This window comes from Monodon monoceros, unplaced genomic scaffold (genome assembly GCF_005190385.1).
Source record: "Monodon monoceros isolate NGI ecotype Baffin Bay Population unplaced genomic scaffold, NGI_Narwhal_1 Super_Scaffold_18, whole genome shotgun sequence".
Classification (NCBI taxonomy): Eukaryota; Metazoa; Chordata; class Mammalia; order Artiodactyla; family Monodontidae; genus Monodon; species Monodon monoceros.
Window position 1 is genome coordinate 173,065,839 of NW_021703774.1, and position 14,804 is coordinate 173,080,642.

General features: G+C 44.8%; 1 protein-coding gene across 2 annotated transcripts in view; it reads right to left on the bottom strand.

Annotated features, from left to right (window-relative positions):
* Positions 1-14,804, bottom strand: part of PEX14 (peroxisomal biogenesis factor 14) — a 138,086-nt gene that overhangs the window by 79,507 nt on the left and 43,775 nt on the right. Inside the window, exons 1-2 of one of the 2 annotated variants that reach the window (XM_029227223.1) lie at positions 7,487-7,627; positions 6,883-6,967 (exon numbers count right to left, since the gene is read on the bottom strand). In XM_029227223.1, the coding sequence (XP_029083056.1) occupies positions 6,883-6,967; positions 7,487-7,498 (97 nt within the window). In that variant the 5' untranslated portion in view covers positions 7,499-7,627. Of the gene's footprint in view, positions 1-6,882; positions 6,968-7,486; positions 7,628-14,804 lie in introns of those variants that run through there. The other variant, XM_029227222.1, reaches the window with a different exon arrangement.

Below are 14,804 nucleotides of genomic sequence, written 5' to 3' on the forward strand. Positions count from 1 at the left end.
ACAGGACTTGAGCTTCCATGGATTCTGGTATCCCTGGCGGGTCCTGGAACCAATCCCTGCTTGGATACTGAGAGACGACAGTCAGCCCTCCATATCCAGTTTCACATCCACAGATTCAACCAACCATGGATGAAAAGTATTCGAGAAAAAAATTCCAGGAAGTTCCAAAAAGCAAAACTTGAATTTGCTGAACACAGGCAACTACATCATTTACATTGTATTGGGTATTATAAGTAAAATTAGAGATGATTTAAAGTATATGGGAGGATGTGTGTAGGGTATATGCAAATACTATGTTATTTTATATGAGAGACTTGAGTATCCTTGGATTTTGATATCCCTGGAGGTCCTGGAACCAATCCCCCATGGATACTGATGAACTGTACTTCATTTGAAAACAGGTACTAACTTTCAAGTTTCTGAAGCTTTCCATTTATTTGAATGTTTATTTTGAATCAAAAATTAAATTTATGAGCCCATATCCCTTCAAAAAATGGGATTAAAAAAGGATTCTTCTAGAAAGAAAGCATTTTTCATGTAACCAGTGACCAGAATGTCCCCTCAGAATCCAAATCTGTGCTAAGTGTTAATAATAATTTGTTACACTGGTTTTTTTCTCTTATTAATTTCTGTCTACCTATAGTCATGTTTATATTAGAAAACAGTTTTATTTTCTTGGGGGGGGGACATGATCTCCTGAAATTTTAAGAAAATGCATATGCAAGAATATTCACTGAGGCACTGTTTGAAACAACAAAAGACAGGAATCAACCTAAATGTCCACTAACTTGGGACTGACTCAAACATTAATTATGATACAGGAAGACAATGGAATACTACACAGCCACTGATAAGAATGAAGCAAATCTGTATGTATTAATGTGGAATGAGTGCCAAGATACAATGGCAAGCATAAGCTAAAGTGTGAAATATGCTACCACTGTATTTAAAAGGTGTTTATGTTAATAAATATTAACGTGCTTTTATATGGATAGATCTTTGGAATGATACACAAAAACTGTTCATAGCAGCATCCTCTGAGACAGAGGATGGTGGGGGCGACAGGAGCGAGAGATGACAGGAAGACTTCTTCACTGTCTATTCTTCTTCGCTGTTTGAATTTTTGAAACCATGTACATATCTTACCTTTTCAAAAAAAAAAAAAACCTTTAAAAATGATACTACTGTACATGACGGTGTCGCTTTGCTCTTCTTTGTAATATTGTTCCAGGCACACAAGCTAAGAAAGGAAGAGCCATTCTTCATTTTCAGAGAAAAATCTCAAAACAACTCAGTAAATCTAAAAGAGCTGATTCCCCCTCCAAGCTCCTCAGTGCTACTGTCCCCTCATCGCAGGGTGAAGTGCAGAAACCCACTTGACTCAGCCGTCTGGCAGGGAGCACGTGCTACCAGCTCCCCCTCTGAATGGGGAAGCCACGATGTTCAGCTAGTCTGGCTGCTCTAGCTCTCATCCTGGATGCTGAGAAAAATCTGTGGAATTAAGACAAGTTTGGATAACAAGGGGAGCAGGAAAATTGATGGGGGGAACACCAGTCAGTGTGATGAATAGGCTGGTCCAGAACAGCAGGTGACGGATATGCAGATGCAAGACTGGCAGGGAAGGAAGACTTCCGTTCACAACAGATGGATGGAGATGCTCAATCATCCTCGGGAACGCGTGCGGCTGCCACACACAGCCCTTTCTGCGTCGGCTCCGGCAGCCCTCCCTCGCCTGCAGGGCACGGCCTCCCCGCCAGAGACCCCCTGCACTAGACCCACATCAGGGCAGGGCAGGGCTGGGCCGGGCCGGGCCAGGGGAGTGCGAGCAGGCAGCGTTTGAGGAAGATGCCACTCGACGGCAGGCTGAACTCTCGGGGACCAACTGCTAGTGGACTTCTTCCCCCGGCTTCCAAAAACACCTGCTTTGTCTCTCTCGGTAGCTCTCACTCCTGAGTAAGGCTTGTATGCCCTCAGGGGCTGCCCAAGACATAGTAATTCCAGTGTTAAAACCAGGACAGTCCTGGGTAAACCAGAACCGATGGTCGTCCTACTTACAGGCCACAGTCCTCCCCTTTTTCTCTCCCTCTTCATCATCAGTGAGGGAGAACCTAGATCGACCCAAGCTCCCAACTGAGCAGAAACCCCACGTGGAGGGTCCCAGTTCCCTCTAGTCACCCAAAACTAGCAGAGAGCTAAGACACAGTAAAGAAAACTCGTCCAACCCTGTTCTTTTCTCAAAGAAAAGAACAGGAACGTCTCTTTAAAATGTCCATGATACACAAGGCTCGATGACTCCCGCAAATGCAGGAATGAATCCACATCTTGATGCCACAATCCACATCTCTTTAACAAAGAATCAGAAGGGCCCGACAGCCCCTCACAGAGCCAATACTGTTCTTTCCAGCTCAGCCACAGGAGTTTCTGAGGACGAGGAAACGCCGATCAAGCATGGGGTGGTGGCTGGCAAGCTCTTCGTCCCTCTTCCCCGCCCCCTCCCCGCTATCCGCTGGACCCAAGCTCTAGAAAAAACAGCGTTATAAAAATCCTCTGGCTTTACTAAGACACATTAAAGAATTAATTATAAAGCAAAGCTGAAGGAGAAAATTAATTTTAGAAACACATGAGGTTACAATTTTTTTTTCCTGGAGATGGGGGAGGAAACACAGTTATTTTCGTTTTCATCCTGGGGGCACAAGCTGGGAGCTGTCCAGTCGATAACCTGGCCATCAGAACAAGGTTTGTAATTAAAAGGTCAGTGACCTGGAAAGCCAAGGCCCCACTCCCAGAGCTACTCAGTAATGATGGAGCTATTAAATTAAGACTGTTATGAAATCAATGCTAAAAAAGCTTTCATGGTAACGAGATTCCATTCAAGGACATGCAAACTACCTCATGAAATGGAGGTAAATGATAAAAAAGAAAAGTAATAAAAGAGAGTTAAATTGAAATCTGTGTAAGAATTCACTCCCCCTTCAAATACTCCAGTGACAGAAGCCCTTCACCTCCACCCCACTACCAAGGTGAAGACCATCAGGTTTCCTCCTCAAGCTCATTTCCAGCAAGGAGGCAGTTTTGCTACTGGGGGTTCCGCTTCCAGGAACAGAAGAAAGATAAGATCTTGTTTCACCTTTTAGAATAAGAAAGCATGGTGGTGTGTTTTATTTGTTTCTTTTTCCTTCACCCTCCCCCCACCCCGGACTATTTGTTAGATGAGGGAGAATACAGCCCTTTACTTATACACTTGAGAAGGGCACAATAAGCCAAAGGGTCAGCCAGCACCACCCAGGTGCTGAATTACACAAAAAACCAGATGATGCTCAGCTTTTTTCTAGAACCCTGTTTGGCAACAGATGTATTAGAGGGGGCTAACAGACGACTCTGTCTTCTCCCCACCTCATCTACCTCTTTACTCGACACGAACAGGCATCGCTTCTACCCGCCTTATACCCAGCCTGCCAAACGTGTCTGCAAGCAGACTGCCTCCTGCATTCTGTGGTCAGACAGGGTGTCAAGTCAACATAAGCCTACTGACAACAATATCCAAGCCTCCAGCTTTCTGGACTGACCCTACTGCTGTTTTTAAGTTACTCCAACCTCCTGGATCGCAGCCTGCTTAAAGCCCCAGATGTGATCCCTGCCTGGCAAGAACTGCTTCTATATATAGACCAGTTCTATGAGGGCTTACACCCCACACACAGGCCAATTATCTTCATGTGTGGTTGACTCTGCAGTTGATGTCATCTGCAGAATCAAGCGGTTGGAAGGAAAACAAAAACACTTATTCTAATACTCTGAAGGTGAACAGCTGCTTTGCTCTTGCATCCAAAAAATTCCCGATAAAAGAAAGAAATGTTGTAAATTACACAAACTGGCAGTAGAAGCTTCAAAGAAAATGATAAATGATTCTAATAACGTCATGGTTCTCGTTAATGACTCCATGTTCAGACTTTAAAGCATCCAAAAGAGATCTCGAAGAAACAAAAACAAAAAAACACGAACACAAAAGACCCTTGCAAACCAATGCTCTTCCAACCCTATCCCATCCACTGTCCCCGGCCTCCCCAGCCCCAGACTCAGAGGGCACACATTTAACCTGTCAGTAACAGAGGGAACGAGGCCCCTGCTCGGGGCTGCGGATTCACAATAAAACAACCTCAGCTCATGTGCCTAAAGTAACCCTCATTTTCCACTGAACTGACATGCACTACAGGGGCCTCAATTTCTATATTAAATATTAAATAATATTAAAAGAAAAACAAAATTGGATTTGCCTTTTCAGGAAAGAGATGTTTATTTAAAAAGAAAGAAAGAAAGAAAGAAAGTTGAGATTATAATTCAAGACAGTGCTCCAGTGCAATTCCCCGAAGTGGCATTCGCTAGGAAAAGCCGAGACTACAGTAGCTGTGAGCTCGCCCGAAGGCAGCGCTCCAACCCACCAGTGCAACGGGTCCTGTGGGGAGACAGGACCGGAGGATGCCAGGACCTTGGTCCCTCCCCTCAAGACACGCTCCGTACCCCCAAAGACCAGTGAGCCAACTCCCTTTCCTTCCCAACTGCTGTCAGGGACAGGGCAGATGCGCTCCTTCACAACAGCCCCTCCTCCCTCAACCCAACCCATCAGCGATGGTGCCAAGCTCCGGGATCATGTATGCCTGACCCCAGGAACTGCCGGAAATGTGAAAAGTGAAGTTTAAAGCCACAGAGGGCTCTTCTTCCCCAGATGCCAATCAAACCTTGGAATCCTCTGCCCAGGAAAGGTCCTGCTGGAACTTACCCTATCGGGATGCAACTCGGAAGCCGACGATTACTGACTGAAGCAGCGTTTTAGAGGATAATGGAGATGGGTGATTAAGTCCAGTGACTCTAGGTTTGAGTGTGGGGTAAACTCTCTTTAGAAGAAGAAAGGTAGGATGTCTCTCCAGTTTCCTGCTGCCGAAAATTCTAAAAACTCTAGACCACATTAAGGGTTGGGAAGGAATTCTGCCCGCTCTGTACCAACAAATACCCATCTCCTTCAGGTCTTCGCTCCCATGTCACCCTCCCCGAGGAGACACCTTCTAATCACCCCACTGAGAAGTGCAACCCATTCCCACACAGCACTGGCTGCATCTGCCTTCTCCTGGTAGAACTGAAGCTCTGAGAGGGCAGGGATTTTGTCTGTTCTGTTCTCAGCGCAGCGTAAACACTCTTAGTTGAATTAATTGATTGCTGTTTCTTGGCGGTTTTTTTAAGGAGCAACAAATAATAACTACAGTAATTATTAGCCAACTAAGTCAAAAGAAGTATTATTTGGCCCAGAGTTTCTCTCTCTTTCTTTTTTTCTCTCCCTCTCCCAGTCAGGGATTTATTAAAATTAAACAGATTAGATGGAGCTCCTGATATTCAAACTGCTCAGCAAAGCCTGCAGTGGGGAAGTGCCGAGCAAACACCAGAGACATTTGTCTCTAAATTGCTCTAAATACCTTCTGCAAATGAAATTCTAACCCAGCTGCGTTTGAGAGAAAATGAGGAATAACTGGTCATTGTCAGTGGAAGAGAAGATCAGGCAGTTATAATATTGCACAATATACTGGGGCGAAGGATCTCTCGGCAACCATAGATTTTGTCTCAGGTTACCCCGGGTAATCAGCACAGCTTTTAGGCTCAGCTTTCCCCAGCTTCAATGCTTTGATGAGAGAGCTGAAATCCCTAAGCTTTTATGATTAATTACTCCCCATAGGTACACATATTTCAAGGAAAAACTCTTTTACGGCATGATGGCTGCAGAGGGGGCCAGCCAGCACACTCCAAATTTTAATAATCTCCTAATCTCCTACTGATGGGGGCAAGCATCACGCCGCCAGGAAGCGCCCAGCACCCCTCATCATCAACTCAGTCACAGGGACCGGCCTTGAGGCTGCCTCTAAACAGCTGCCTGTGAATGAAATGCTTGGGCTGATTCTGCCCAAACCCTGCGAGCGCAGCCCTGGGACCAGGTTCTGTGGCATCACTTCAGTGGGATACCGTTGAGCAGACCTAAGAAATACCACCAAACCACACTGTCTTCTATTCCAGCCACTAATGACTTAAAGCTCAAAACCCAGAATTTAGAGGCCGACATTCCAGTTCCTTAAGGAAAAAGAGTTTTGTTCAGTGGGGGTGGAGAAAACTCACTTCCCTCCCTCATGGTATTTAAGGGCCTTTAAACAACTTCCTAGCTTTCCAGAAAATTAAACGTTCAAAGGATGAAAAGTCAGATTTCTTTTTTTTGTTTGATTTGGGTTTTTTTTATATTTCGCAAAAAAAAGAAACATGTCCTAAATTTCAATAAAACCAAAATAGATTCTGTCTGCTTCGGACAATATTGAATTTGTCAAAATCCATTTAATACCTGCTTACAGAAATACCATAAAACCAGTAATTTACCACTTCAATCCATACATCAGACTGACCCCAAGCTTGACCTTAACCTGACCTTGTGTAGTCATCTCATCTCCCTCGTCCTTCATTTCTTTCTTCCTCATTCTTTACTGAAGCAGCTGACCTCCTAACCTAAAGCCAGCCATTCTGCAGCCAGGGTCATTATCAGAAGAACAGACCAGAAAGCAAGAGTCCTCCCCAGTCTTATCCATGGGCCTCTTCTGCTGCTGAACGCAGCCTGTGCCGGGCTGTCCTGGGCTAAGTTGTTGGCCTTACGTCTGGTGCTCACAATTATTTGAATCCTACCACCTCTGCTCTACTGTAAGGAAAGAAGCTGCATCCTTACCAGGGGGCTCCCCTCACCCCCACCCGTACAACAGTGGGACAGCTATAGGAGATCATTCATCAATACTATGGCTTCCATCCGCCCTGCCCCCAGCCCCTCTGTGCAGGCCACTGCGCAAGGCCATGGGGAACCGGTACCTTTCTTCTTAAGGAATGCTCTCCTGGTTGCAAGTGGGCTATGGCGGACCCGAGAATTCTGTAGAAACTTCACTGCTGTGGCAATCTGGTAGGGGAGATAAAACAGAGAAGAAAAGTAAACGTCAGTAGTCTGCATTTCAAGATTAAAAATCCTACAAGTTTATCCCAGGTCCATAGAAATAAGCACAATACTGTGGTCAAATTAACCACTTATTTCTCACATTTAAAATCTGCTTAAATAAAAGACTATGTTGGTTCCCTACCTTCACTGGCTTCCTGTATCTGGTTCTATCAAATCTAATCCCCTCGGCCTAGCTTTTAAGAGCTGCAGTAATCTCTTCCTGTTTTCCCTGTTCAAGCTGATTCTTCACACTCCTCAGCAGGTAGCCCTCCCCTGGCCGTGCTTATCCACGTCCCTACACCTGTGCCCACACCATGCCCTTTTTCTAGAAGGCCTCCCTCTCCTGCCTCTACCTGTGTAAACATTACACACACAGCAGCAGCAGCACAGCCCTTCCACAGGCTGTGTTAACTCCTCGAAGCCTTCCCTAAATAAGCAAGTCATCTCTGGTCTCCCCACTCTCTTAAATTCTTCAGTGCTTACAGTGTGCACCATGTAACTGAAGACACAGTTGTGCTGTCTTCTAATGTTCAGGCTGCTTCCCCAGCTACGCTGCTAGCGTCTGAAAGGAAGAGACCATGATGTAGAGACAGAGACTGGCAAAGCGCTGAGCGTACACTGGCTGGGAAGGCTTCTGTAAGATACAACACACAGAGCCACTCACACTGGTCCCTCTTATGCAATGGAGCTGAATTCTGAAGAGCCCTCAAAGGATAAAGTTTGGGGTTTCATGGCTACAAGCTGGCAGACCGACAGATTATCTACCTACCTCTGGTAATGATATTATTTAATGAAATCTTCCTACGTACGAATGAGCCACGTAGGGGATGGAAGGAAAACTGTTGATGGTATTAACCTTCACATCACTCAGCACACACGAAGCGTGTGCTTGCACGCCGCCTGTCTGCTCTCCACCCTGGACACTAAGTCCAACGGGTGGGAAATGCCAACCTGCCCCCCAATAGGAAAGGGGCCATTGTAAATGACTGGCATTATTTATCTCATCAAAACCAAAAGAATTAAAAAAAAAAAACCAAAAGAATGATGTAGTCTCAAGGTACAGGTAAAGTCAACAGGCCCTGCAGTTCACTCATAAGTTGTTGAAGGAAAAAATTTCTAAGGGGCCAAATATAAGGAAGTTTTCTAAGATCCTTCAAACTAAGGGCAGCAGTTGAACAGAGATTCAAACAGAAAGTACTGTGGCTATAAATGGAACACAAGTTACAAATCTCCTCTTCATATTTTATATGAATTTAATCTTGAGACCAGACAGACCTCTCTGGTAACAAAAGATAGGATAAATCAGAAAGAAAGAACTTCGGGGCAATTCTCTTATATACTTTCCCTGGGATCCCTCCATGGGAGGCTTGCCTCAGACCCTCTCCCTCAAGGACGGACTCAGGTACCCAGACTGGCAGATTTGGGCCTGTCAGTGATAAGACACACGAGTGCTCCTTGAGACTGGTTAGCATCTGTCCAACACTGCGAGTGTATTACCCACCATCATGAACTGCAGTGACAACCAACCAGTTCTGGACTAGAGAAAAATCGATGTTCAAGATTTTAGAACCCCAAAACTATATACGCACCCCCAAGCCCCTCGACCAGATCTCCTCAGGTTGCACCGAAATCAAGAAAAATCTGACAAACATCAACAAAACGGATGCGTTCTAACGAAGAGATGGCAACGGGGAAAGACAGAAGAGAGAAAAAGGAAAGGGAGTGGGGCGAAGGAGGGAACGGGAGAGGAGAAGAAGAAGAAGGCAGATGGACGAGCAGAGGAGATGGAACAGAAAGGAAGGCGGAAGAAAACGGAAAGGGGATAAGAGCGAAGGGGAAGTGGTGAAGGAGAAAAACAAGAGGAGGAGAGGCCTAGTCACAGTTACACCACCCCAGGCCCCGCGGGGTCAAGGCCAATCTGCACAGCTCAGATGCCTCGGGGTTAATTGTTCTTCACCTGGAGAAAAAGTACACCTTCAATGCACAAGACGATGACGGCATTTGTATCATGTGGCAGGCTCCACACGCCCTGGTACGTGTCCCAGGTGTCAGAGGAACTGTGGACAAGCAGGTGCTAAGCTAGAGATGCTGACAGCACAGCTCCTGACATTCACCAGTAGAAGTGTAAACCTTTCCTTCCTCCTTCCAAAATTTTCCATGACAGATAAAGATAACAGAATCCCACCACTAAAATGCACAGGTTTCACCTTGCTTTTTTAATACAGTCCTTGGTATATGCATTTCTGGTCAGAGAGCAAAGTTCTGATGGGTTTAATGGTGCACTCAATGCAGTGCTTGGCGCATTCCATCAATTTTTTTAAAAAATTGCATCTCTTATTTCTTTAAATACATTAATCAGCCTAGTGTAGGCAAAACGGATCCATCGGACAATGCAATAAACGTGAATTATCATCTATCCAACACGCATAATGGCTTAAAAATACATAATAGCAGGTGTAGTTTAAATGATTAGTTATTACACCTGTGGTGGGTCTGATTCAATTGGGAAAAATCATGTTTAATAGGTTAAAAGGTTTAGATCACCATGCTTTCCTTAAAGTGGCTGTAGAGAGGGAATGATGGAGTGCTCTGTCATTAGTAATTCATTTAAGAAAAACGTGGGGGATAGAGCAAAGAACAGCATAAACGAGCGAATCCAATTTAAACATCAGGTAAAGTAGAAAACACCTTTTAAAAAAGCAATATAAATGAATTTGAAAGGGAGGTGAAATTGACGTGTTTATTTTAACGGGAATCTGAAAAAGTCCCAGCACACTTCAAACTTGCAAAAATATGAACAATTTATTTTAAAGTTTCCATTCACTAATTTCAAGCCATATAAAATAATACTGTCGAACACCTACATAAAGTATATTTGGGGCTTGTTTACATTCCTCTTGATCTTTGTCAGAAAAAGCAGGCGACAGGCGAATCACATATTTAACAGCACCAATATCACTATGCCAGATGTAAAAATATGAAGCATCCAAACCAACAGCCTCAACATAATGTGCTTCATAAGAAAGATGTCCAGATACGAAAACCCCTCTCCTTCCGCTAATTATTTCTTCTGCTACTCTTTACTCTTCTCCTCTCTCCTTGTAAGGACCTGGCACTTCAATAGGGCGGAAAAGGGACCGTCCAACGTAGAATCTTACAAGCCCTATGACTCGCACACAGACGGTAAAAGATTTCCCAAAACCTTTCCCCATACTGCAACAATTTGAACACTCTAGATAACTGACAGTGCCCTCGGTTTGCATCTTTCACTCGACTATTGTTGGACACTTTTCATTAACTTCATGAAGCGATTCAACTGACTCTTCCCTCTGCAGAGGTCCAACACACACAACACGCTTTTGTTGGGTGAAATGATGGGGTGCCTGCTGCCTGCCCTGTACTATCGTTTGATTTTCTAATTAGGAGATGAATGTGACTAGTCATGGCTTATATTTGTGCCCAACTAAATTACACAAATTCAGGCCAAATCTTCCGCCTCAATGTCAAAGGTGTAAAACAGAAGCGGGAACTTTATTGCACACATTGTGGGAGTGCAGCAAGCCAGGGAAAACTCTGGTGCAAAGCACCTGATGCCGTTGTTGAAGCCACTTGCTGTTGAGTCCGTGATAAATATGGAATTGGCCTTCCTTTCCCCTTCTCTTGCACTAAGAGAGTTCTTAATGAGTGCACGGTGAATTACCAGTAGCTGGTTTCATAAAAATAAAGATGACGGGGCTTCCCTGGTGGCGCAGTGGTTGAGAGTCCGCCTGCCGATGCAGGGGACACGGGTTCGTGCCCCGGTCCGGGAAGATCCCACATGCCGCGGAGTGGCTGGGCCCATGAGCCATGGCCGCTGAGCCTGCGAGTCCGGAGCCTGTGCTCCGCAACAGGAGAGGCCACAGCAGTGAGAGGCCCACGTACCGCCAAAATAAATAAATAAGATGAACTCAGAAGAAAACAGAAGCAAAGTTTCTCATCACCCCTATTCCTGTGACCCTCTGTTCTGCCTTCCTCCCTCAAAAAGCAAAATAAAACAACCCTGTCACCATCAACTCCTCAATTTTAGGGAAATTTGCTAATTTTCACCGTTCATCACTTAAAGCTAGAGATAAATCAAGGTGCAAAGAGGAGTAAATCCTTGCCTTTACAGTGGTTACACTGGAGTGACTTCCAGTAACCCAAGAAAAAAGGAGGGGACTTCAGGTTGAAAAACACCTTTGGATCCAAGATGATTGGCCAATTGAGAGAGATCTGTGTTTGAGAGACCCGGATTTGTAACTGTATAAATCAATGGAATACAGGATACTCAGGGGCTATCTACGATGAACTATGTGCTGTTAAATGCGTTGTGTAGGGTAAGTAATCCCTGGTGAGAAGAAGCGAGGTTCCTGAAAGTCCTCGCTCAAGAGATGCTTCCTAGGTGTTTTCCACTCTCCTACAAAAGACCTGCACACTCTAATCTCCAGAATGCACACTATATTTTCTGCACAAGGGGGACGGGAGAACAGAGCTTGCCTAATAACGAACCTGGGGTTGGAGGGAGCCTTGGCACTTTGCACCTGACACGTAAAACTGATGCATTGTCTCCAGCGACACACATTTGGAATGTCACCAGTTCCGGCACTCCTGTGTGCTACATACACATCTATCTCCTAGAAATGTGAGCATTCGTTAGCCATTTTAAAATACTAAAAATATTCAAAAATTAATGACACTAACAACCAAAGCCAAGCCCTTTTTAACCCAGACAGATCACAACTAGAGGGCAAAAGAAAATGACCAACACGCAGGTCCAAAACCCCATTCCAACACTGCAGCGCCACACGTGCACATCTGAGAAGATTAAATTGCCCGTGAAAGGTTCCTACGCTCGTACTCTGAAGTAGATAGATACCCAGAATCCTGTTAACAAGCATTAGACCAAAGCCAACTCAAGGTTTAACAAGGACTGACTATAAAAGCCAGGCAGTGCCTAGAATGAGAGAAGCCTCTTCAAACAGGAAATGCTGCGTTTTAGTAAGAAATCAGTACTCTGTCAGGAGTTCCCTGACAAATATGGTCATCAGTGGCACAAGGAAATAGTTGCAAAGCAGCTGTTAATCAGAGAAACACATCGTAGAACGCTGATGCTAGCACTCGTGAAAAAATGCAACGGGCTAATTATGAAGCTATATATCTCACTAAAGAGGTTGTGTTCCTTGAGACTCCAGGCAAAGCACTCTTGGTTCCAGGGTTCTAGGACAACATAATTCTGGTTTTCTGCATCCAGAATTCTTTCTTATCTGCGGCTGACAGACCCAGCCAGGCTCACCGTTGTTTCTCATTTCTACCTGCCCTCTTCCTAGGTAGGGAACAGGCTGGGGAGGGCAACCACCCTGAGGCAGGGACATTCCCAAGCCACATTCCAAGATGCTGCACGAATACATCCAAAAGGTGTCAGATCCTAAAGCAGAATAAGAGAAAACCTATGAGTATGCCAAAGAAATGTCAGAATCATCTTTCTAAGCGTGGCAGGAGAGCTGCCCCCAGCCGCCAAAATGAAAAGAAAAAAAAAAAGAGGGGGGGGGGAGAAGGAGAGGAAGCAATAAACAGAATATAGAGACTGCTGCATTTGAAATCTCCAAGGGAGAAAGGGAGTCTGGCAGAAAGCTGCTCTCACAGTGTGAAATGCAACTCTGGGAAGCCGAGGGTCTAGCAGGCAGGTAAGAGGGGAAAGTTAATATGCAGAGGAAGGCTCGATCAGCCAAAATTCAATACGATCCTCTGCAAGGACAAGGAGGAACAAGGCTCCCCGAAACCAGACTCGTGGGAGTGGGGGGAGGGCACCACGCCCGCTCGGAGCACAGCCACTGGAATGGCAAGAGGGGAATAACCTTGAGCCGGCCGTGCCGAGGCGGCCGCAGCGCAGAACCAAAGTGCCCCCTAGCCGTCACGCGAGCCCGAACGAAGTGTTTTCACTCGGGGAAAATGAAATGTTTTGCAAGATGAAACAGAATGAAAATTGAGGTTTTAGGTAATTACTAGTTGGCATTTACATATCACGGGCTGGTTCAACACCTATTCATTTTCCTCTTTTATTTTCAATTTTTTTAAATTGCTCATTAAAAATGAACAGATGACAGTGACAGGGATTTTTCCTCCCTCTTTCTCCTTCTCTGAGGGTTACAAAATCAAGAGGTACTTTTCGCCCGTTTATCTACAATTAACACACACACACACACACACACACACACACACACACACAAAGGTATGTTTCATTTACATCAGAGGGGGAAAAGGACAGGGGAAAGTCAACAAAATCCAGGAAGTTCAAAAATAAAGACAGTGAATTGTACTTGAGCCAGCCTCCTGCACCTGGGTGAGCAGTGAGCTAGCGAGAGCCCTGGCGCTCAAGGAGTTAACGGAAAGAGCCTCTCTTTCAACTTGGAATTTCCTGGGTTTTGTCATTGTATCCTTCCCATTGTTGATTTGGGTTACAACCCTATACTAATTAAGCTGTGGGCCCTACTTTCCTTTGTTTTACTTTCCTCTGTCCTTTTGTTTTTCACATTAAAGAAATAAAATACCTCTGGTAGAAGTGCACGGAGTTGACATGATAGAACACAATATTTGTTAAGGTCTATTGTGTAAATCTGCATGAATTCCACAGTATGCATTATTGACCCCAGTCTCTCTTAAAACACATTGATATACGCAGTAAAAGCCTTTATGAAGAGTGGCAACGTCATATGCACAAAAACTACCCTGCCAAGTGAACTATCTCTGCGTGTAAATTTTTCTTCTTGGCCCTAGTTAAAAACATTGCATGAACTACTTGTCAGAATGTCATTGTTTTGTTACCTTATTAAACTAGTTCTTCCAGAAATGTATGTGGAAATAAAAAGCATCTTAAGCCAACAGGCACTATTTAATATCAAGTGACAGTGATTTTAGGGACACAAGGGTGACTTTGGAGAGTACGTTGGGTGCCAACTTGCAGCCCAAAGGAGCTGGTGCTTGAGTAGCAAAGCCTGACAAGCAGAGCTGCTGATGCAGAGGGCAACCGCAACTACACCATGGAAAGCGCTGTAGTGCACATGCTTGCTATAGAGGAAATAAAAACCCTTGTTTCTGGGTTGAGAAGATCAAAGTTCCTTTTTAGGAAAGGTTGAGAAGGAAAAGGATTTTCTCCTTCAGGGAGAAAGAAAAGCAAATTTAAATGCCTGTCCCCATGCATCCCCACCTGAATTTAGATAGCAGCCCCTCTAATTTTTGATGCAACCAACAAAGCAGTTACCCAAAGAGGAGAGAAAAAAAGGATGACATTTGCCTTTTCCTTAGCTTTGAAATCCAACTGGCAGCAAATTGTTTGAAGTCCTGTTTAGAGAAGAAACCGTAATAGCCTCCACACTGAAAAGAGGAGGAAAATGCCATTATACACGGATCACGGTAGCAGTGACCTCGGCAGAGAAGGCAAACGAGCTGGCTGCAAGTTGGAGGGTGGCGGGCGTGCCAGGAACAAAAAGAAAAAGGTTTACGTGTGCCAGCAGTGTGTGGCAAGAGTTGGGTGCTCGGTCCCAGGAGATACCAAAAAAAGGCAAGGAGTTCGATTTCCTAACACAGTGCCTTTCAACAGCGCGTTGACTGCTCCTTTTTCCAGTTTCCCTTGCTTTTGTATTTTCCATATTCTTCTAATTCCCCTGTACTGTTAAAGAGGAAGCAGAGAGCACCCAGGCTTCATGTTGTAAAATTAATGAAGGTGTCAAGCTGTTGAGCTGAATCACTCCAAAGGAATGTAATGACTCAGTGTCCAAGATGCTCC